Source organism: Chroicocephalus ridibundus, chromosome 6 (assembly GCF_963924245.1).
Source record: "Chroicocephalus ridibundus chromosome 6, bChrRid1.1, whole genome shotgun sequence".
NCBI lineage: Eukaryota > Metazoa > Chordata > Aves > Charadriiformes > Laridae > Chroicocephalus > Chroicocephalus ridibundus.
Window position 1 is genome coordinate 23,307,035 of NC_086289.1, and position 21,652 is coordinate 23,328,686.

The following is a 21,652-nucleotide window of genomic DNA, read 5'->3' on the forward strand; positions in this document are numbered from 1 at the left end:
GATCAATGAATATAAGAATACATTAATACTTCCCGTTATAAACTCCTTGTTTGCCTCTTGGTGTCTGTCATGTAGTGTGATTGAGCGCCCCAATCTCTTGCCCCTGGTGTCATTTGCAGCTGAGCTCCAGTTTGTGAGGAAAAATATTAATTCAAATGCATGACCTGGCACTATGACACTTTTTAATTAAAAAAAACCCAAACAACTAGATCCACATATTTCTCCTGGTTTTGATTATTCTCAGTATTGGTGATACCTCAGAGTTGTCAGCAGGTATCATTAGCTTATTTCTCACTTTTGCGCCCTACTCAGTTAAGAAAAAACTTGTAATTGATCACAGACCAATTTAACAGAATTCTGCAAATTCCCTTTTCAACACAGACTTTGTTTTTTCTTACAAGTTGTTTATCCTTGCTCATGCTAATTCCTTTTTCCTGCAGTTTAACTAATTACTGGTTCTTGTCAAGCCTTCTGTGGACATCCAAGTGGCTTATACTGAATTCCTCATACGTTGTGTCAAACTGACCCAGTATGCCCAGTGATCGATCTTTGATAAACCACGTGTTTGGTTGTAAGCCTTGGAAAGTGGAGATAAGACTAATTGTTCTATACTGTTGAGAATAATAACCTTTTTAATCTACTATCTGCAATTTGATACTTTAAAAAAAAAATCCTGGCTGCCAGAATTTCAATTTCATTTGCTGATTTTTTTCTGTATACTGGGATGAAGGTCACTAAGTTCACCTTGTTAAGTCATTTAAGTTTCTTGGCAGAAGACTTAAGTCCGCTGCAAAGAAGCAGCAGTGTTTTGGTATGCGATTTTGTGAACCTGTGGACATATGCCATCTATTAGTAACTAATCTGAAATGCATGGGTTTAATCCTAATGATTAAAAAATTTTTGGCGAAAAACGTTAGACATGGTGCTCTTTTAAGTAGTCTAGCAGAACATCCTGCTGTTCTCCTTCTGTGCTTTGAGGAAGGGTGAAGCTTCTATTTTTAGTCTGGTTCCACACAATAGAACTAGAGATCCTGGTGGCAACTCAGTTGCAAGGTTTGTGTGAAATCTTGATGTTTGGACTACTGTGGGTGGAGTCCTAACATGACTCACTGGGTAGTGACTCTCACTTGAGCAGCTAACCAAAGGCATGGCTCTTCCTGAAGCCATGAACTTGCTCTGCTCCCTGCACACATGGAAGGTTAACTCAACAGCTAACGTTGACTCTCTGCATTTTAATTACTGCAGTCACAAGGTAGTGCAACGGGAGAAGTATTTTTAGTAGAAAATTTAGACTTGGATCACTGCAGTATCCTGTTGGTTTGTTATACTTTGACCTATGGTTCAAAGCTGACCATGTCTTGTTGCTTATGACAAACTGTGGGAAAGTTTTTTTATTTAACTGTGTTGGCTGAAATAGAACATCAAAAGTAATGCTTCGTATTAAAGCAGGAAATAATGTTCCAACCAGGATATATAGCACAGGTCACTAAAGCATTGCTGCTTCTCTATGTCACCAACAATAAATTATTCTGAAAAAAACCAAGTTTTATTCCAGCTCTACTGATAGCACTCAGCATGACTATGTAGTTGAGAGCTAAGTCCCTCCAGAGCAGAATTCTGTCCAGTATCATCTCTTAGCAGAAGATGCAAGTATATCACAAAAGAGAGGAGCAAGAGTTTGTCTCCCAACTTATCTAAAGTTTAATTTTCTAGGAATGAGAAGTTGCCTTGACTCTGAACGGGGTTTTAGAAGCTTTCCTAAATTTGCTGGCTCTAGCTATAGTAACAAGCCAAGGGATTTCCTTAAATACAGAGAGTGAAATTAGACGACCACAATGGTTCCATTCCATGCTTTAAAAAAGTCATTCTGGATATTCTTGTTAACATATAAACATGCAACGCATTTAACAGATTCTTCAGACATACGCCGTTTTGTTAAAATGTTTTCTCTTTTTCTCTTCCCACTTGTTTGTGAAAACAGACTCTTCCTCTCCTGAATAGCTCAAATCCTAACAGTCCACTAAATGGAAAAGAAAGAATTGTGTATTTTACAAATGTGCTTGGTTCCCATGGAAACGGGGATTTAAATATATACCTGTCCTGAAAGAAATGTGCATAACGGAGGTGAAAAAGTAGACATACACTGGGATTGTCAGCTGAAGAATGCTGTAAGGATTAAATTTTTAAAGCTGCTCCTGATGTGTTCTGGACAAACAAGAGAGAACAAGCCCAATTTTGCTGAAGATAGGTCATTTATTAGATTCTTTATGTGGCTTTAGGTGCTTTTCATTTGAAGCGGGCAAGCATGGTAAATTATTACCCACTCGTTTTCTGCTGCCTGCACTTAATGCTATTCTACAGGCAAATAGAACAGTGTCTGCTGTTTCATCTAGAGCTCAAGTGCTGCACCAAGTTACAGGAAAAAAAATGTTTGCATTTTAATGGTCTCTGAACTCCTAACTTGTTTATCATAAAAGAGTAGTAAGTTATTTTGAATAATCTCAATTAACTGGTGCATAATATCATAGGTGGATCCTTCATAAATTGTATCTTGCTGGTCAGAATCTCTTATGAATAATTAACCACCAGGTAAAAGAAGGATGATGTGTATGTAGTGTCTGTTCTAAGTATAATATGAATAAATATCACAATAGACAGAAACAAACCACTAAGCGCACTTCCCACAACTGCATACAAATAACTATCATTAAGATTTCTTTCTAGAGAAAGGTATGTAGTGGGCAGGACAATCTTACCTTTATGCCCTCTTGGGACCTAGACCCTGATCTTGAGCAACTACATGAAAAGGAGCAACTTCTTCAGCCCCACTTAGGTCTTTTACATACTTCACCTGTTACACGCTGTTCTGGTGGCCTAGATGAGCTGGCTGACTACCTGCCAACTACTGGATGATGATCTCGATCTAAAGACTCATGTGTTACTAACAGGCTCGATTTAGAGCTACGTGCGTGAGGGCTGAACTCCACTGCGGTGGTGCTGCAGGGAGGAAACTGCAGTGTGGACTTCTCCCTTCCTTTCCAAGGTGGGTGGTTAAGGCCTCCCGTGGGATGGCATCTTCCCCTGACACAGCTCCACAGGCAGGTCCCTCTGCCTTTCTGTGGCACTTGCGCCTTTGAACTTACCTCTCAGCCGTTTTGAAGGAGAACTGGGCATACTGCAGCTTTCCCTCAGCAAGATGGGGCAAACCTGCACAGATAGGAAAAGGGGTCCCAGGTCAGCAGGGCCACCACCACCGGGAGCCGCTGCCGGCCCGCCTCGGCCCCGCCGGGACCCGGGCGCCGTGCCCCTGCCCGCGGGGAGCGGGGCCCGTGGGCCGGGCCGGGGCGGGCTCGGTGCCGGGGGCGGAGCGGGTGCCGCCCGGCCCCACAGACTCCATTTTGCGGTGCAGCTGCGGGAGAGAGGCCGGAGGCTCCGCAGGTTTCCCCTCAGGTGAGGCAGCCGGGGGGCAGGGGTGGGCCGGCCACGACTTGTGTGCGCCCCTCGCCTCAGGGCCCGGCCCCGCCGGCTCTCCTCACACACCGCCTCCGGGGCTGGACGGGGGAAACTCGGACTCAGCCCCGCCGCGCCCTGCGACACGGGCGTGTGGGGCCCGGGGCGACCCGAGCGGCATCCCGAGGCAGTGCTCCCGGAGCTGCGGCCGCCCGCCAGCTCGGGGCTCGGCAGGTGCCCCGCCGAGGGAAGCAGCGGCCCGCCCCAGAGCGCCGCAACCCCCCGGCCGGCGGCCTGCCCTCCCGGTGCGGAGCGGGGACGAGGTCCCGGTCGCCCCGGGAGAAGTAAATAGAGTAATACCTGTCTCCGCCCGCAGCCGTGCCTCGCCGGAGGGCTCGCCGCGGTGGCCCGGGGCTGAGGGAGCGGGGAGAGATACATGACCGCCCTTCCCGCCCCGAAACAGAGGGGGGTGGCGGCTCTCCCGGCGGGCAGGGCCGGCTCCGGGCGGGGCGGTGGCGGCCCCAAGCGGGGTCCTTTAAAGGGTGCGGGGGCGTGTGTGGTGCTGGCGGGGGCGGCCGCGGCTGGAGCGCAGGTGTGCGCGGGCCGTGCCTCCTCCGCCCCGCCGTGTGCGGGGCCGGGGCCGGGGCCGGGGCCAGGGCCAGGGCCAGTCTGTGGGAAGACTTCTCGCTTTGTACCGTCGAGCTCCTGCCCCACGCGCCGAGTTTAGCGCGTCCCCTGATGTTACACCCTCAGAGCTACATCTGCCCCCCCCCCCACCCCCGCCAAAGAAGACACTTCCCCCTCAGGTTGCGGTTCCGGCCCGCCCAGGAGAACCGGCGGGGGCTGCGGCCCGCGGCCGGTGCCACCGCTGACTCACCCCAGGGCGGGCTGTGACAGCGCCCGGCCGTGCCCGGACTGGCCTTTATGCTCCGGCCGGGGAAAACGGGGTGGAAATTAACGTCTGATGGGCAAATCTGTTGCTATTTCGGTTATAAAAGCAGTTACATCTCTGCCTCTGAGGATGCTTATGCGGAGGTAAGTGAGGCCGTGCGCTATGGCAGCGTCAGGCTGGTGTTTGCGAAGTACTTAATGTTGTGTAAGTGACTTAATTTCTCTCCTGGAAAACATATCCACATACTGAAAGCTGTTTCTGTAAATATTGCTGTGTCAGAGACAAGTCCGAATTCTCAATTTAGCATAGAATCATAGAATTGCATAGGTTGGAAGGGACCTTTCAGATCATCGAGTCCAACTGTCAACATAATGCTGACAAAAACCATCACTAAACTGTGTCGCTAAGCTCTACATCTATCTGTCTTTTAAATACCTCAGGGATGAGGTTCTACCACTTCCCTGGGCAGCCTGTTCCAATGCTTGATAACCCTTTCAGTGTAAAAATTTTTTCTAATATCTAATATAAACCTCCCCTGACACAACTTGAGGCCATTTCCTCTTGTCCTGTTGCTTCTTACTTGGGAGAAGAGACCAACAACCCCCACCTCTCTACAACCTCCTTTCAAGTAGTTGTAGAGAGCAATAAGGTCTCCCCTCAGCATCATTTCTGCTGAGTTACAAAAGGCCTGAAGCAGCAGTCCTTATTTGACCTTTTTATTGCTCTAAATTTTTTTTCCAAATAAAAAAAATGCAGCTAGATCACGCAAATGCAAAGAAAACATTTTTATTTTGTTTTTGTAATTCAGAAGAATGACAAATAGGAATCCGTGTCCTGTTAAGAGGGGAATGATTAAATGAAATACCACAATTCCCAGTACCTGGCCCAAGAGAACTCGCATCACAAATTGAATCCTAGAAAAGGAACTGGTACAACAAAAGTAAGGAAAGTGTTAAACAATTTACTGGTGCACTGTAAAGCACATGTTTAAATGGGTGGTTAATTTGGTAATCAGAAATACAACATAGCCTTGATGGCTTGTTTGCTTGAAAATGAAATGTTGGAAACTCATGCCTTAAAAGGCTTTTTGCCAGAATGTGTTTGCTAGTGAATCAGAGACATAGCTGAAAACTTAAATTCATTATAATTAAGTATCTTACCAATGAGTCTAAAATTTGATATATTTTAATATGGTCAAAAGATTATTGTAAAAATTACACTTTTTACAGCAGTTTAAACAGCTGAGTTGCCATCACCAGCTGTTGATTATGCATCATGAAAAACATTGTAAGTTGTACAGTGGAAATGATCCAGTGCACCTCAACAAGTTTTACAGGGTTTACAATCCTGTCTTCTTAATGGTGTAAGTTTAGTTGAATTACATAAGGCGGAAAAGCTGAAGAAGTTTTTGTTTGTTTGTTTTTTAATATTCAGTTTTGCTGACAAAATATTTTCCTGTAAGCGGAAAGAGCGGAACTGATCTTGGAAGGAAGTGTTGCTGGTCATCTTGTTCCTGAAAGGACTTACAACTAGTGTTACAGTCAGAAATACCAAAAGAAATGCACTGTTGAAAGCCAAATTTAAAGTTCATTCAAGCAACCGTCAGTAATAAATACTGTACAGGTACGGGTTTAAGGTGTTTCTTTTTAGGGAAATAAATAGCCATTAGCAGTGTTTATGATTAAAGCATAGATTTACAAATACACCTCATGTTGTTCTTCCCTCTTTATTTATTTGGAAGTGATGATCCAAGTTTATCAGTGTGAGACTGCATAGCTGTGGTTCTCTGCAAGTTGGTTTGGGCTCTTGAAGTAACCTACTTGGAAGTTTTCATGTTTTCCACATTAAGTCTCAGATGTTTAATTCTATGAGCACCCATTGCCTTAATGGTCCAATGCAGTAAGACTTCTGCTTTCAAATCTGTTTGGGCTAGTGAATACATAGAAATTTGAATAATCTTTCACTGTATTGCATTCATTTTTATATTTCCTATGTCCTTTCATACGTGCATACTGTCTTAGAAACATGCTGTGAGTAACTCCGAGGCCCTGATCAGGCAATCTGGCTGGTTAGCGTCAACATGACATTTTTTTTCCTGACATTAAGTGTTTCGTAACCTGGCTAATGGCCTAGAAACTCCCTGCCTAACTGGTTGGCAACATGGGGGATGATCTCTGTCCCATTCTGTTCCACAAGCCCCTCTATTAAAAATGGGAATAGAATAAACAGTTACCCGCAGGAAACAGGAATCTTCTACACAAATAAAGTAGGGGATGGGGATTACACACATTACTATCAAATTGATCCTTTTACATGTGATTGATTGATAGGGTACTGCTCTTCTCACAGGAACTACCCCTGTGAGCGGAGGAGTGCAGGGTGATGGGAGAGAGGTGCTTGGTGCAGTGTGAGACCTGGGCCCTGCTCAAGCCTGACCCTTCTGTTCCTGTTCTGGCAAAGGGCTCATCCCCCTCCTGCTGGCACCTCAAAGTGTATCCTGTATTTCAGAGGTTTTTTTGGAGGTTCAAGCCTCTTACCGTGCTTCAATGTCTATGTGAACCTAAATAAGAGTGATAGTTAATTACAAAGTTGAAGATGCTTCCCTTCTGAATCCTGCTTGCTATGGGCATGTGAATGAAAAAAAGGAAAGGTTTTGTGGGTTTAATAGCTGTCAAGTACTCCCGAGCAATTCTAAACCTACTAAACATATTGTTCAAGTAAGTGATTTAACAGATAATTAGCAAGCAAATAACTACTACAAACTCATATATAGTGTCTTGACAGTGAAAATACCTTTTTTTTTTTTTTCCCCCAGAATGTCATACCCGGGTTATCCCCCTTCTGGTGGCTACCCTGCTTTCCCTGGTTATCCGGTAAGTATGGCTCTTCAATGTATTGCATTCCTACTGTATTTATATTCTGTGAATACCCCTTCTTACTATGCTCTCTATATGTGTAAATAGTAGCTGTCAGTTCATATACAGTATTTTCTAGAGTTTATGGTCTTTTTTTTTTGTCTCTATATCCCTGAGGATGACTTTACAGTTGTCTCATAAGAATGCCGAGAAGGAAGTTTAAGATTCTTTTTTTTTTTTAATGTTGCCTGTTGTTCCAGAAAGGCTTTTGATTGTTTGATCTTGTTGTAGTTTATCTTTCTCTTGTGAGTTTCGTCTTTTTTTATATAGCTAACTATTTCAGCAAATAATTTTTTTAAAGTATCAGGAGTTCTTAGATAAATACGAGGGTCTTTACATACAGGGTGAGACATAATATCTGAACCAGTTTCTACCATAGTCTCTACCAAATATTCTGCATACCCATATCCCAGGATTTACAGAGATGCTGAACAAACTTCAGTGGCTGTTACCCTCAGGAAGAGCTTGGAACGCTTTGCTCAAGTAGCCCAGCTTTCATACGACACCAAGTAAATATTTTTCTGAGGATAAAGGACACCCTATCTTGACTTTGACCTCCTTATCCTTCAGCCGCAGGACTTTGTTCCACCTTCAGCTCATGACTGAATGGACTAAAAATTCTAATGGAAGGCTGGAGTGTATCAGGTGTGGCTGATACTTCAGTCTTTTTGATGTGCCTGCATCATTTTTCAAAGCTAGATGCAACTGTGTGCTTTTATTAGTATGGCACTGATCATACTGTAATTGTGGGAATTTTATATGGTCTGTGTTTTATGTAGTAGAGAACTAGACTTAAGCATGGAGCTCAGCCTGAATCCTACTAAACTACTGAAAAGCTATAAATAACATGCAATATATATAAACACATGCATATAAATACATGCAATAACTTCTCCCATTGTTTTGCTTTACAAATTACCCTTACTACTTCTGAAACACTTAAGGCAGTCAAACTAAAGACAAACATGTTAGAAGCCAGACTTTCTTAACGCCAGGGTTTATTCTGCCTTTCCCCGCAAGGTTCTGCTGGACCCTCATGATTGTAGCTGTAATTTATTGTTAACTACATCTGAAAATGTTTTTTTTTTCTTAGCTAGCATCTAAAATACAGCCAACTTCAATCGATTAATTTAAAAGACACTTTAGATTCGATATCAACAATTCTAGGTTTCCTAGTCTGATTGATGATGCCCAAAGTGACAACCACTGCAAAAACCAATATGAAATTATTTTCTTCTGTAATGGTGATAGTTACCCGAGCAGGGCTTTTGAGGATCCTAATTTTGGATTTGTGAATCTAAATTCCATTAAAATCTTTTTGTTGAGTCTGTCGGAGAAAGGTTAGACTGTACCGCTGGGGAAGAGAATATTATATAGCCTGGACCCAGTAATCTGAGGGTAAAAATCTTGGGGCAACCAAACCCAAGGAGAACATCTGAGCTGGACTTCGCTGCTTTGCAGTTTATTTGTTTTCTGGGCTCAAGAATGAGTGTGTACTGCATGTAATGTGTGACACATATTTCTAAAGCTAGTCAGTAAAGATGATTTTCAGCAAGTGAGTAATGAGTCTGTACATTGTGCTTCATTATGAAGCTGATTTTAAATACCTGATTTTTAAGATCAAGTATATGAATTTTAACTTACAGGGTTTTCCCTCAGACATCCTGGTCATCCAAGTAAATATTTCTAATGTACCTTAATGGTAATAGCAACCTGTGTGGTATGACTTTAAGTCCCATGTGTAGCAAAACAAAGGCAAAGCAAAGCAAAACAAAGATGTTTGACTTGTTTTTATTTAAAACCTGTAATAGATGTTCAGTCTGACTTAGTGATCCAGATTTAGTCATTGAATGTCCATGCTTTATAACCTGGATTGCAAAGGAAATGGAAAAAAAACCCAGTTCTTGTAAGTTCTCACCATGTAACATTTGAAAATACTGGTTATGCAAGGGAGGCAGAAGTTTCAAGGATACTAAGCTCTTAGACGTCCTATAAAAACAGAAGGTGAGCTCCTAATGATTCATAGAGAGCAAGCCTAGCTGAGCTCACCTCTTACTTAAGCGGGATAGAAGTAGCAGCTTTCCAGTAAAGGTGGTTGACAAGTCGAATGTGGCTCAGTAGTGCGTGTACCTGGGGGTGAAGGCTAATGACATACCTGGCTTTAGCAAGAGCGAAGCCATCAGGTCAAAGGAAATGATTATTCCTTGTGCTCAGTGTTCACGAGGGCACACCTGGAATACTGTGTCTAGTTGTGGCTTCCCAGTACAACAGAAACATGGACAAACAGGAGCGTGTCCAGGGAAGGCTGCTTGCCTGGAGACGGTTAAGCAGAGATCTAGTCAGTCTTCTGCTATGTAGGAAGGAGTGATAGAGACATCGGGACCAGACTCTTGTCAGAGTTACACAGTGAAAGGGCAGCTGGCAACAAGTTATGATTGTAATTTGATTTAAGGAAAACATTTTTCACTATGAGAGTAGTCGAACACTGGAATAGGGGCCCAAAGAGGCTGTGGATTCAGCGTCCCTTGGAGAGACCGAAAACTTGACAAAGCCTTGTGTGACCTCATCTAACGCTGAAGCGGGCCCTGCTTTCAAGGTGGATGGGCTCAGAGGCCATCCAGAGGTGCCTTCCACCCTGCAGCACTTTCTGATTCAGTGTCAACATGGGAGACGCATCAGAAAACTCAACCAGGAGGCCCCCATCCAGGCTTCAGGAATTCTGCTGCTGACGCTTCAAGTGCTGGATCTAATTATATAATTCACATTATTATACACATACATGGACATTTTGGTAGCTTGAGAGTTTTTACTGTAATGTCCTGTTAGCAGGCATACAGACATCCATTTTTGTGTTTCAGCCGACAGGACAAGAGTCTGTCTATCCGCCAGCTGGTCAGTACTCCTATCCCGCTGTTCCTGGAGGATACCCTCCGGGAGGAGCAGGGGCCTACCCTGCAGCACCACCGAGTGCTGGATATCCAGGGGCAGCAGGATATCCTGCCGCAGGGGGATACCCTGCCCCTGGGGGCTACCCTGGAACTCCCCAGGCTGGAGGAATGCCACCATATCCTGGAGGTAAGATCCTTTGTTAGAGTACAATCACTCACCTCGGGAGTGATTTCTGGTGTAACGATTCCCTGTGCTGGGTAGAAGTAGTCAAGAACAGCCGCTTTGTTCAGTGATCAGTTTAGGCAGCAGCGTGTAGGCAGCCGGCCAGATTGCTATCTAGCAGGAAATACCCGCATGCTAATGGCAGGGCCGTGATGGTTTTGGGACACTGCACAGACACAGAGAAATTAGTCTCTTGCATAGCTTTGCTCAATAATCTGGCTCATGTCGCGTCACAAGTACAACACATGAAGCGTGCTAAAGTCTTTCTTCCTCTCCTAGCTCCTACAGGCCCTGGGTTTGGTGTGCCTCCCGCTGGCCCTGGCTTTGGTGGCTACCCGCAGCCTCCTGCCCAAAGCTATGCTGGAGGTGGACCAGCACAAATTCCAGGTATGTCATAGCTAAGAAACGTTAAGCATCCAAGGTTAAACCAAGAGATCCCAGGATAGGTAGTAACAAATTAGGCCCTTACCTTTGTTACTTTTAGCTGTTGAGGTTTGTGTGCTGTACACATCCTACCACCCTTCTTGACAAGACCACTGAAGGGCTGATGAGAACCATCTCTATAGGTGCTACGTCCAAAAGGGATGGCTGTCACTGATTAATGGTCATGATGTAGCGGTTTAGGTGCTTATCCTTCTTCAGACTGGAAGTATCTGATGAGAACTGTGAAATCCAGAGATCACATTCAATGAGTATCTAGCTCTTCTGTTAGCTCAAAGAAACGGATGCATTTTTCAGATCTGTTTGTTCATGGTGATCCCCAGCATAGTGGGGGAAGTGGAAAGGAGAACGCACACAGTTGCTTAAAAATGGTGCAGTGTTTTTAATGCTTTGAGTGGTCAGTTACCATCAAGACAATTTCTGTCATGAAATGTGTCAGTTGTGTTTGCAAGAAATTCAGAGAAGCAAAACCTTTTTTTTTTTAATAATTGCTTCCTTAACTCTAATAATAACTAAGCTTCTGCTAAAATTATAACAGTGGTAGATATATATTATGGCTAAAAAAATAAAAGTCCAGTACAAAAAAATGTAGTCGTAGCTTTTGTATTCACAATGCTTTTGATCACAAAATGAGATTCCTTCAATTCTATTTGCACCAATGAATTCTTAATATTTATCCTTTATATGCTAGACATTTTAAGTGTATAATATGACTTTAAAAGAGAGCACAGGACACACATACTTCATTTGCATGAGCTATATTGGCTTTTGTCAAAGATAGCAATATTTAATAAGGAGATCCTTCTAGTTCCCACAGCAGCAGTAAGTTTAGTATTTTTAGAACTGCCTTGCTAGTGTATGTACCAGAATATGACCGTGATTGATTGCTTCTTCCCATCATTCCCAAGGGAAAGAAGTTCAGTTACTGATCATGATAGGTATCATTACCTAGGAAACAAGTTTTGTGCAGTGGTAGGTCTGTAAATGGCTTTCTTTTCTTATTAGATAGCATTTACACAATAAGAGAAGACCTGATTCATTCCTTTTACCTTGTTCTTGAATTTATTTTCAGTAGGATATGCTGGTGGACAAGCACCGTCACCAATGCCTGGTCCGGTATGTGCTGCATCCTCTTCTGTAATCAATTTTACATGGCGTCTGTAGTTTTAATGTTTTTACAACTGGTTTCCAACAATTTTCAGTGTGTTCTGCATCAAGAGTTCCCAGCTATAGTACAACCAGAACAAAATGACAACCCTGTATCTGTGTATACTCGCTCACCAAGTAGATCTTCATCCATACACTTGGGTAAAAGCTTTGCTTTGGCATTGGTGGCCAAAGCTGTTCAACCCAACTAAACGTTGTCCTGATTCTGTGTTAGATTAAAAATGGGGAACTAATGGACAACTCCTTCTGAAATACTGATTCCAAAGTTATGATTTTAATTTGAGTTTATATTGTGCAGGATAGCTAGTTACATGTCACTCTTATTTTCAGCCTGCAGCAATGGTTCAGTGTACCCAGGGCACAATTCAAGCTGCTCCAAACTTTGATGCTGGAAGGGATGCAGAAATTCTACGCAAAGCTATGAAAGGGTTTGGTAAGTAAGCAACCGAAGCTTAAAATTTCTATTGAGCTAACTCCTTAAAGCCATTTTGTCCTTTTTGTCAACTTTTATTTAACCATACGTTTTTTCTCCCCAAGCTTTTCAAAAGTCACGCTTTCAAAATGACTTGGGCAATTCAGTAGACAAAGTTACACAGAAAATTTGGTAGACATAAATGCTAGTCATTTATTATGCAACTGTGCCCAAATGCAAGATTATAAAATGCCTACTCTCAGAGGGATTATTATGAGTTCTTACATGAAATTGCCCTTCTGTTTCCAAGGAACTGATGAGCAGGCTATCATTGATGTTGTTGCTAACCGCTCCAATGATCAGAGGCAAAAAATCAAGGCAGCTTTCAAGACTATGTATGGCAAGGTATGTTCCTTAGTTCTTTGAATCAGTAAACAAACAAACTTTTAGCTGCTGCTTTAACTGCCCGATTGCATTTTAGTCCTGGGGAGTGGTTTGGGCCTTTTTAAAATGCATTTCTTTTGGTTATCTTCCATGTGTACTCGGGGACATCTGGTATTTAACATGGTATTGTCCCGACATCTGGCTCTGTCGCTGGTGAAACCAGAAGCTTCTCTGCTTTTATAACGCTCGATAGATAGAAAATAATCAAGCTTAAACTGTCCTTGTATTAGTGTTTGAAAACTACTGGGTTTTTTTATGCACACAAACAGCACTGAAATCTGTTTTTTCGTAAGCAACAAACTGAGAAACTAGTTGAGGATTGGTTAAGTCAATAAAAGGCCAAGATAATTTAATTTCTTCTCTCTGTCATTGTTGCAACCTAAAGTGAAATTTTATAGTTGTGGCATTTTTTCAGGACCTGCCTAGGTCCTAATTAGTGAGGAAGTAATGAAGAAGAGCTGAGCTGCCAAATTTTGGACAGGGGGAAGTTCTTTATAAGAAATAAACCAAAGCTTTACAGGCAAAACAGCAAAAAGGTAGAAATCAGTCACAAAAGTAAGTTCGAGTTTGATCTTTTTTCAGTATATAATCTAACACTTTCCAAAGCTCTTTTTGTGTTTACAATTGAACAGGATTTAATTAAAGATCTGAAGTCCGAGTTAAGTGGAAACGTGGAGGAATTGATTCTAGCGCTCTTCATGCCTAGCACCTACTACGATGCCTGGAGTTTACGTCATGCAATGAAGGTACGGTTTTCCTGCCTGAGAAAAGAGAATACCTGATCCCTGCATTGTTGAAAACCCCTGTAGTGGCAAATAGATTTCAGGACTCTGGCGTTTAAAATTATTTTCTGCTGCATCACCCAGCTCTAGCCAATTTCTGCAAGATTAACCAGTTCAGAGCAGCTCTCCATCCAACAGAGGATGAAATGCTGCAGGACAGAACTTCGTTCTCTGCTACTTGGTCATAATTTTTGCTAGAACCTAGAAAGGGCCAGGGTGCTGTTTAAACTGTAACTACTGTTTAAACTGAAGGTATGTACCTCTCCTTACTAGGAGCAAACCACTGTTACTGAAAGATATTTTTTGATTATCCCATTTTTTTTCTAAAAGGACAACAACGAACAAAATATTTTCTTAAGGTCAGATGATACATGTATCTGTTCAAGTATTAATATGCATTAGAGTTTTGGTGAGATAGCTGGTTTAAACTTTTAACTCGGGTAAACTGGTACATCCAGTTTTCCAGCAGCCAGCTGATACTGGAAACGAGTAACGTAACTCATGTATGAATGCAGACCTTCTAAAGAATGTGGAGCTTAAATGAGTACCTGGCTTTGAGGAGGCAGTAGCCACTCTTGACCATTTAAAAAAATTGATAATATAACATTACCTAGAAGCCTCACATAGATCCACTCCTATCTAATCCTTGCCTGAGTAGAGATGATTGTGCCAGTGAGATCTCACAGTACACAGAACTCAATTTTTATTCTGAGGAGAGGGAGGCATCTATAAAAAGTTCCTGCTGGTGCCTCACAGTGAGGAAGTGGCCACGTTTGAAATAGAGAACACACTTGTACGTGGACCAAAACAGAATTTACGTGTGTATCTTTGGCTTTAATGATTATCATAAGGCTCTACCTTCATCCAGTATGTTTCCAGCTTAAGGCTGCCAAAGAATTTTTTTCCTGAACCATTTTCCAGTTAACTTTGGCTGATGCCACTGTTGTGGATGTATAGTTTTGGGGTATTTCTTTGAACTGGCATGGAATTGAACGTTTGAGGAATCTTCATTCCATTTTAAGTATACAGAAGACTTGGTGCTTTCACACTGCAAAGATACTGTTCTTACAATGCAGATTGTATTAAGTTTTGAAATAACAGATGGCTGCTTAATTTCACAGTTGAAGAAAACTGAACAGGTAGTGCTGTGTAGTTACGGCCTCTCTTCCTCTGCCTACAGGGAGCAGGCACTCAGGAGAGAGTGCTGATTGAGATCCTGTGCACAAGGACAAACCAGGAAATACGAGAAATAGTGAAGTGCTATAAATCAGAATTTGGAAGGGACATCGAACAAGACATCAGAGCAGACACATCAGGACACTTTGAACGATTACTTATATCTATGTGCCAAGTGAGCTTTAATTTTATTTTTTTTGGTAAGATAATGGTGTACAGTCTGACTTGGATGCACGCAGTCATAATGGCTCCAGAAATAAGTTGCCTGCATATGCTTAGCAAGAGCTGGGTTTTTAAGAAATTAGCCCTGGGCCATTAATTTATTCCCTGCTGACAAGATGTGACACTTCAGTCCCTCCCTCAAGGAAGGGATACTTCCTGTCTACAAATCAACGACGAATTGTGTGACCTAATTTAGCACCCTGTATTCATCTCAGAGGATTTATGTGTAAATACTTTATTGTGCAGATGCAATCAAATGGTACTATAAAGCAGCGCTCCACACTGCTGTTAAAGATGCTTTTTATTTTTTGCATATGTTAGGAAAATAATTTGGGTGCATCTGATAGGATAACCTTGATGGTATGTAGAACCCCTACAAACAAGCTAAGAGGCACCGCGGGGCGAAACTTACCTCCCAGCTTACACCGTATTCCCTTCACATCACCAGAATTAGGGAGGTGCTACTATTGAACTCAGGTGAACCCTGGAGCTTGCCTACCCCTTATCATTTAGTAGGGCTCTTTTTGCATTGAAGAATAGTAACTTCCCGTTATCCTTGTTTAGGAGGAGATATGTACTAATGCAACTTCCCACATTTCTCTGATCAGTCTGCCTATTTGCTGTTAGAATTTTTGTGACGCTTCTCTATCTCGTTTGCCTCTATCTTTGTGAGAGTTCAGCTATGCACTAGGTATTTGGATTAAGAAGTCAAAATCCACAAGAAAGCAAACCTTGAGAAGCTCATGCTGCTAATTTTTATTTTGATAAATCCAGGACTTTACAATAATTGACAATCACATAATATAAATATTACATTAACCACTATAGATACAACAGTATTGGAGAGCGTGTACTCAGCCAGTATATTTAGCAGTGTCCATCCATGCACTGGGCAGCAAAAAAACCCTAAAACCAAAGCATGTAAAATGGCATATAAGCTCTACTGACATATTACAACTGTAGTAAGTGCTTTCTGGACACATTCTTACTTGAAATTAGCAAATTCTAAATAAGATAGAAGACCTGAGATATTTCAGGTGTGCATATTCAGTAAGATAATTCATTAGTTCATTTGGGAAGATTCTTTGCAACTTGAAGCCTAGGAAAAAACAAATCAAGAGAAAGCTTACATTATTAAGTAAAACAGAAAATTAAGTACAGTACTTAATTAGAAGTATGAGATGGTATGTAGGGGTGAAATTATCTGTGTCAGTCTATCTACGGTTTAAAGCATGCCCTACAGATTGGGTTCTGGGCCACTTGAGTATTTGTTGCCTACAAAAATATTAAACCAAAGAGCAGTTTTAAAGCAATGTGATGTATTTCAAACTGGTATTACACTTTCTGCCTCCAGCTTTGAAGATACATGCTTGGGGTCCACACTGCAAGCAGTTAAAGCATAACCTTCTCTGTGTGATTTCATCTGACATCTGTTGTCTTTGCTCTTAGGGTAATCGGGATGAGAATCAAACTGTGGATTATCAAAAAGCTCAAGAAGATGCTCAGCGTCTGTACCAAGCAGGTGAAGGAAGACTTGGGACTGATGAATCTTGCTTTAATATGGTTCTGGCAAGCAGAAGTTTTCCCCAGCTGAAAGCAACGGTTGAGGCATACTCCAGGGTAGGAGTTCTTCACTAATTTCAAATGAGCTTGGTCGGTGTATTTTAAATTAAGGTTCTGGTTTTTACTGCACTTCATTATCCACATATTAATCTTGTTTATTTGTAGATTGCCAATCGTGATTTATTAAGCAGCATTGACCGAGAATTTTCTGGAAACGTGGAACGTGGTTTGAAGGCTATTTGTAAGCGATACGTTCTTTCCTCCCCTTATCCCTTAGGAATGAAACCTTGTAATGTAATTGAAGAAGAATCCAATTCAGCACTGGCCATATGGCATATGAACACACAACGTGAGACTCTGCTAGCACAAAAGTAACTTCAGTTACTCAAATTATTCACTTTACGCTTAATTGGAGAAAATAAGCATCCACCATGAGGAAGTCAGTTTGAAAGAAGAAAAGGCTACATAGGAAGTGCTGGTCACTTCTCTGGGAAGGCAGGCAACGACACAGAAACAAGGGTCACTGCTTACTGCTTGTAGCTGCGTTTTTCAGAGCGCTGCAGAATGGTGTGAGTACCAGGGTAACAGAGCTGCAACTCTGGTGTGTGGCACCTCAGCACAGACACCTGAACCCCCTCCACACAGGATCTCACAACCAACACAAACCTACTTTAGGCAGTTCCCTTTCCACCCCACTTCCCCGCCACCACCACCTACCCCCAAAAAGCTCAGCATTTGTAAGGAAAACTTCAGCCCAATAGAAGACCTGTTTGGAGTTCACTTTTTCCTGCTGATTTGTCATAGTAAAGCAGTTCAAATTTAGGACAATTTGCTGACAGTAAGAATCAGTATGATTTACTGGTAAATCTGCAGACACCAGTCCTACTGGTGCTTACCAAAATGACAGCATTCCTGTAGCTATAATGGATAAGCAAAAACTTCCCAGATTATATTCTGCTCAAGAGTTTTAGCGGGAAAAAAATCAGCTCTGAGAACCATGTAGAAGAATAAAGGCTTGTCTGAGAGTGAACAATCTAATTGAAACATGATCCATTCTGTAACTAGTGAGAACTTTTTACAGTTGTACTTTCCTTAGTGAGATTGTGGCAATGGAACTTGAGTAAAATACCTTGTATCCCAGTACCAGCTATCCAAGGAGAACAACCGTTTTTAAATGACCTAGTTGAGAATTAAGGTTTCAGCCAGCTTTGAAAAGCACTTCCAGAGAAGTTAACTGCTAATAACCGTTAAGTTTTAATTTGAGGAAATAACTCATTTGGTCAGCTTGAAAATAAGCTTAGCTCTATAAAACAGTTCCATTTATCCCCAGTAACTGGATCTTCATCAATACCCCTAGCTCTCTACAGCAAAACTCCTGAATTGATCCTGCCAGGTATCGCGATACAGCATACAATACTGGAACTAATCCTAAAAATATATTTTATTGCAGTGCAATGTGCTTTAAATCGCCCAGCCTTTTTTGCAGAAAGACTTTATTATTCTATGAAAGGAGCTGGCACAGACGATTCTACCCTCATCAGAATTATAGTCACTCGCAGCGAGGTAAGGAACTTTCCTCTGTAAATGTCGCACGGAGCAGAAAGCTGTCTCCCCTAACCAGCTTTTCCCTTAGTCCTTCTTTCACAGCTGCAGAAGTCACGTATTGCAACGAAGCTTTTATGGGGTTCAGATTTAGATTAACGAGTTAATTTGTTTTAAAGCCAGGTGTTGCACAGCAATTTCATTATCTCTGGCTAGATAGTAACGTTCCTTATCGTCTGTCTTAACTGTGGCTGCCTGCCCATGTCGCAGATGAGCACCTCACGTTGGAAGGTTGAGCTGTAAGAGTGAGGGCAGCGCTAACAACTGCCGGGCTCCCGGCTTTGGGAGCTGCTCCTCTGCCCTTAGAGGGACCGGCTGCCCCCTGAGACGAGCAGAGTTAATAATCGCACGTTTCACCCTTGGCACGTGCTCGCTAGTCTATGATGCTCGCTAGTCTATGAGGGAGGAGATGTGGGGTGACTGCCTAGGAGTTACAGTCATACACTCTGTTTAAGTTTTGTGTTTTTTGTTTTTGTTTTTTTTTTCTGTGCATAGATTGACCTTGTGCAAATTAAACAGATGTTCACACAAATGTATCAGAAGACTTTGGCTACAATGATAGCAAGTGATACAAGCGGTGATTACAGGCGTTTGCTGCTGGCAATTGTTGGTCAATAGAAGAGGATATCTGGGTTTTTGTTTTCTTTTTTAAAACAAACTGAAGGACATGTAACATGCTTTATGCAGACACTGACTATCCTTATGTGTAAAAGAATAATTTTAAACTTTGTATAATCAAATATGCCTTCTTGATCATTCCATAAGCTTGTTGCACTTAAAATTGCCTTAATTTACAGCACATAATATTCTTTATTGTATAATAAAAGATATATATCTTGTCTATTAGCCCCTATGCCTGAGTCCTTTTGACCCAGACAAAACCACCTCCCCTCTGCCAGACTCCCGGGTGTTTAAACTGTTTGTCTCAGCTGAATCTCCAGCACTCAACAACTTCATTGAAACGCCTAAACTGAACTGCTGAGCTGACTGTGCAAAAAAAGCCCCAGGCTGGGACGTAAAGCACTCTCCACCTCCCCTTTAATGCCTTTCCATCATAATGTTGAAAAAGATGCAAGTGCTCAGTTTAAGTCACGTTACACTGACAGCTTAAGGACCTTGGCAGAATCTGACTGTACGCCCTTATTTAATTTCTTAAATTAAGTTACCACTAGTGGTTAGTTACCATCATGCTTAAGGTGCAATGGGAAGGAGAAATCATCCTGGAACTAATTTTGAAGTATCTCCTTGTAAAGGAGTGGGTTATACAGCAAATGACTGAGCAATGAAAAGAGCCAGAATCTGAAGGCTAACACTACAGAACACATGTAAATCCAAACTGAAAGCGACTGTGACCTAGACAATATAAATGACTATGTGGATGTTTTCAAAGGATTAAAACAGAACAGCTTTGAGTAGCACATTTGGCTTTTTAGAAAGACGCGGTGAATCCGTCCCCAGCCATAAATACAACAGAAGCTTCAAGTTCAGCAGCCAGCAATGTGTTTTCTGACATTTCTACGCAATGCTTTAACAAATAACAATTGTATTACAGAACGTGCTCACACAAACAGCAAAACCCTATTTCTGTTATCCCTCAAACAAAAGTGGCTGGGGCTGGTAGAGCCGATCCTAATAGAGCAAAGCTTTCACTCTTATACAGCGCATACGTAAAGGTTTCTGCAAAACAATAATAGATATCAGATTTACTATACTGAAAAAGCTTAAGTATTTCACTTACGTCAGTGTTCTGTAACTTAAATCTGACTTCAGACTATATACTTTTTCTGATATTAAACTCAGTTCAGTTTAAAATTAATTATTTCAAACACGAACAATAGATGGAAGTTGATTTGGGGAGATTAAGACATTCCGCTCTGCATTACTTTGGTCACCCTTGCTGCAAGTATCCACTGATATATTTATATATAGATACAGATATATCTGTCAATAGCTTTCCAAGGTTGACCAAGATTCTCATAAGCTTTGGTTCTTGTTTCTTTGCTTTTCCTCACAAACTTCCTTACAAGTGAAGCAGCTCAGCATTTAATAATTAAAGCATATTAGTGCATCTATATCTTTTTACGTGACTAAAAAAATCCCCACCACCTCACTGGTCATTCAAAGAATATCGATTAAGTCTGGCTCGTACGTACTACTACAAAAAAGTAAACAGACGAATAGGGCTCTATGTCCTAATGACATTCACCTGTTTTATGGCAAAAAGTTATTTTCATTACATGCTAGCAACAAAGAATTGTTAAGTGGGTGACAAGAACTGAATGATTGATATTGAAATTGTAGCAAAAAATTGGCAAGGAAAGAATGAACAGATACTGTCTATCCTGCCTCTATGTAACTAACATAACGGCGTTTCAAGATTAAATGTTAGAAAAAAAAAAAAAAAAAGCTGTTTGTGAGCCTATTTCCCTCCAAAAGTGTTCGGAGTCAAACCAGGCGAGACCTACCTCTCCCTAAGAGAAAACCAGCCCCAATCCCAACCACTTTGTCCTTTTGCTAGAGGCCAATCTTCCCAATTCAAGAGATACGACTAGAGCAATTTCTCCATTTCACAACTGGAATTTAGTAAGCTTTAAATGGAAAGCTGTTGTTTAGCGCTATAAATAATGCTGGGTGAAGCTGTGTGTTTGCCGTTAAACTAAATACAGGTAGACTCGGCGAGCTCGGCTGGTCGTCCCCGTTTGGCTCACCAGGTGGCAGCAAGTCTCTCCACAGCACGAATCCCTGATTTAAAAAAAAAACCAACCCCAAACCCACCCTCACTCGGGCACCGTCTCTGGCCTCTCAGCTTGAGTAAAATGCGTTTACGCTTCTCAGAACAGCGAGAACCCCCAGCCCGGCCCCGAACACTCCTCCTCCCCGCCACTGCCCCGCCGGCAGCAGCGCCGCACAAGATGCTTTAATCCGGCAGGTCGGGGAGAAGCGGCCGGTTCCCTGGGACCCACCGGTGTCCACCGAGCCCCGGGCAGGGCAGGAAAGCTCCAGCTCGAACCAGGAACCAACCAACCATGCCTCTTACAGCTTTTGCTCCCTGCCTCCTTTGGCTGACAGAGCTATTGCCAACCATTCTCCACTCCCTACCCAAGAAAAGACTAAGGACACGCAGAATTCCCACCCTCCCACCCCCTTAAAACACTGAAAGCAGAAAACAGGCAATGCGAACTACTTACAGTTTTCTGGGAGGGAGGATATCGTTTCTTCTCCCCACCAACGCAAGAATTAGAGGCTGCTCCAGACGCCACCTTTCAGAAACACAGTAGTAAAAAATAAGTACCTACTTTCCAAATGAAGAAAGCCCACAGACATATTCCTGTTACCTGACTACTCGCTTAAAGGGTGACAGGAGACACACAGCATGAGAAATCAGGTCAACAACTGCCCAACAAATTTTACTTTATTGCAGATCTGCTTCCATAGCTGGCAAAATCTGCTACAGACAATGGATACTGCAAGGGAA

At 42.2% G+C, this 21,652-nt stretch overlaps 2 protein-coding genes across 4 annotated transcripts in view; one reads left to right on the plus strand and one right to left on the minus strand.

The window, feature by feature from the left end:
• Positions 1–3,329: 3,329 nt before the first annotated feature.
• Positions 3,330–20,577, plus strand: ANXA7 (annexin A7). Of its 3 annotated transcripts, XM_063338919.1 has the most exons (14): positions 3,334–3,450; positions 5,777–5,965; positions 7,158–7,215; positions 10,116–10,332; positions 10,648–10,755; positions 11,882–11,925; positions 12,307–12,409; positions 12,699–12,793; positions 13,465–13,578; positions 14,795–14,965; positions 16,462–16,632; positions 16,741–16,816; positions 18,026–18,138; positions 18,673–20,574. In XM_063338919.1, the coding sequence occupies exons 3-14, from the start codon at positions 7,159–7,161 to the stop codon at positions 18,793–18,795; spliced, it is 1,392 nt and encodes a 463-aa protein (XP_063194989.1). In that variant the 5' UTR covers positions 3,334–3,450; positions 5,777–5,965; position 7,158; the 3' UTR covers positions 18,796–20,574. The 3 variants fall into 3 exon arrangements, with proteins under 3 accessions (XP_063194988.1, XP_063194986.1, XP_063194989.1); XM_063338918.1 differs by lacking the exon at positions 5,777–5,965 and having other exon boundaries at positions 3,330–3,450; positions 11,885–11,925; positions 18,673–20,577; XM_063338916.1 differs by lacking the exon at positions 5,777–5,965 and having other exon boundaries at positions 3,332–3,450; positions 18,673–20,568.
• Positions 15,630–21,652, minus strand: part of PPP3CB (protein phosphatase 3 catalytic subunit beta) — a 50,939-nt gene continuing 44,916 nt past the window's right edge. Inside the window, exons 14-15 of the transcript XR_010071626.1 lie at positions 21,366–21,437; positions 15,630–16,111 (exon numbers count right to left, since the gene is read on the minus strand). The gene's annotated coding sequence lies outside the window, so the exon portion shown is untranslated. The remainder of the gene's footprint in view (positions 16,112–21,365; positions 21,438–21,652) is intronic.